Raw genomic sequence first — 1,894 nt, 5'->3', positions numbered from 1 at the left:
TTGAAATGTTCGAGAAGAGAGCAAGTAGAAACAAAAAAGGGGTACTGAGGGCCGCAAGTAATTTCTCAATAAACCCACCTTGTTTTTTTTTGTCAGTCATGTTCCCCTCGTTTCCACGGTTTCCTGACACCAGATTCGCTGTAGGACCCATACTGCTCTCTGTATCACTGGAATGTCTTGCTTCTGGGATGATCTTCTTGACAATGCGGCTGCTTCCGTCTGCGGCAATAGTACACACTTCCCTGTACTTTGGACACACAATGCTGCCGCTTGTGAAGGTATTATTCGGTTTAAGCACCTTACCCTCTGGACACGGGTACCACTTGTCATCGCCATAGTACCGCACTTGGACACTCTTGCCATCACACTGTACCTCCGCACACACATCCCCAACCATCTTCCCATTCAGCACCAGTGATTCTCCCTTCAGACACCAGGACGACGGACCAGTGCGACTCCCAGGAAAAGCATTTGCAATATCAATATTACAGTCACCATCCACAATTGGTGAAATAATCGGACACAAATCCGTCATATCTCCAAGACGTCCACCCACACGTTTGTCTTCGAAGTACTGGTATCTAAGGTGGAAGTTGTACTTGAAGAGTACACATTCCCCCAACGCACGTCTGTCAGAGGTGCACACAGGCGTTTTGGAAGGGGCAGTACAAAAGAAATCGGGGAATTTAGTAGTACCTCTTTCAATGCACTTCTCCGTATGGAAACTGCAACCAGCGTTCTTGCCCCAACTCATTGTTTCTTCCATACCCCAATTTGCTTTATAGTGATTTGTGCCCTCAAACGCTGCCATGGTCAGTGCCGTGTAGTAACCAATACCCGTAATGCCAGTCATCAGCTCGTCTTTTGCGCTGCGCCGCTCCCAGTGTGATAGCGATGTTTGCCATTCGCCTTTCTCCATCTCAATACCATCCAAACTGCTGCAGTTGTAGTGCTCCCGAGCCTTTTCCATAACCTTTTCTGATGTTAACATATGAACGTTACTCTTTCCTCGAACATCATGCACCAGAGTAATCATTTTATTAGCAGAGAACACTTCTCTGTCGAAACCAAGGATGTGCGCCATCTCGTGAGCGACAACACGTACCATTTGCGAGGTATTGGTAATACTTTCCGGGGCTAAATGCATGACTCCTGTCACCGGACGGCTATTGGCCAGAGTTGCGCACAGAATTGCCCAAGCAACATTTCCATCTAGGTGTGACGGACCGGCGGCTGCGTACATCACCGTGTCGTATCCGGATATACCTGGGTTGTAGTGGTCTTTTGGAATACTGAAGGCGGAACATGGGTGCCCCAAAGAGAAGTTTGGAACCTGAAAAGCATGTTTTAACGGCTTCACGAGAAGGCGATCCTGGTGGAGTTTCACGGCTCCCGGAATAATATGGTTAATCAAGGCGTTCCTCTTCTCGTTCGTGAGGACATGGTCGGCGAGACAAACCTTTTGCCCGAATTCAAAGTCTGGCCGCAACTGTCCAAACGCCGTGCAATGTCGACTATCGTCTTCCAGATCAATGGTCGAGACAAGGATGCGGATCGGAGCCCAAGGGCTATATGTGGCCGCGGTGTATGCTTGCCATGGACCCTGACCCTTTACTGGCAATTCACGCACCACAGCCACGGGAGTATTTCCACGTCTCCTCCTCACTGCGTCGAAGCCACACGAGCGTCCCCCAGTGGCAGCGAGCCCGTTGGTGCAGTAGAGAGGCAGCAGCACCAACAGCAGTACCGTAACGTACAGCAGGTGGCGCATTCTGGCGTGCACAGAGATGCCTTGTGTTGTTTTGATGGGTAGTAGCGAAGCAAGCAGCAGAATTCTTTGTGGGAAGCAGAGAAGGTAAAAAAAAAAAAAAGAATAAAAAAACAAGAACAGATG

General features: G+C 49.2%; 1 protein-coding gene across 1 annotated transcript; it reads right to left on the bottom strand.

The window, feature by feature from the left end:
- Position 1: 1 nt before the first annotated feature.
- On the bottom strand, positions 2-1,771 carry TM35_000192140 (surface protease GP63; the record flags this gene model as incomplete). The annotated part of the gene is made up of 1 exon (XM_029026712.1): positions 2-1,771. A coding segment is annotated over one exon (1,770 nt), but the record flags the coding sequence as incomplete, so codon positions are not given.
- Between the last annotated feature and the right edge of the window lie 123 nt (positions 1,772-1,894).

Source organism: Trypanosoma theileri (genome assembly GCF_002087225.1).
Source record: "Trypanosoma theileri isolate Edinburgh chromosome Unknown TM35_Tth_19_V1, whole genome shotgun sequence".
Lineage (NCBI taxonomy): Eukaryota > Euglenozoa > Kinetoplastea > Trypanosomatida > Trypanosomatidae > Trypanosoma > Trypanosoma theileri.
The sequence above is the reverse complement of the archived record's forward strand: the minus strand, read 5'-3'. Positions and strand labels throughout refer to the sequence as shown.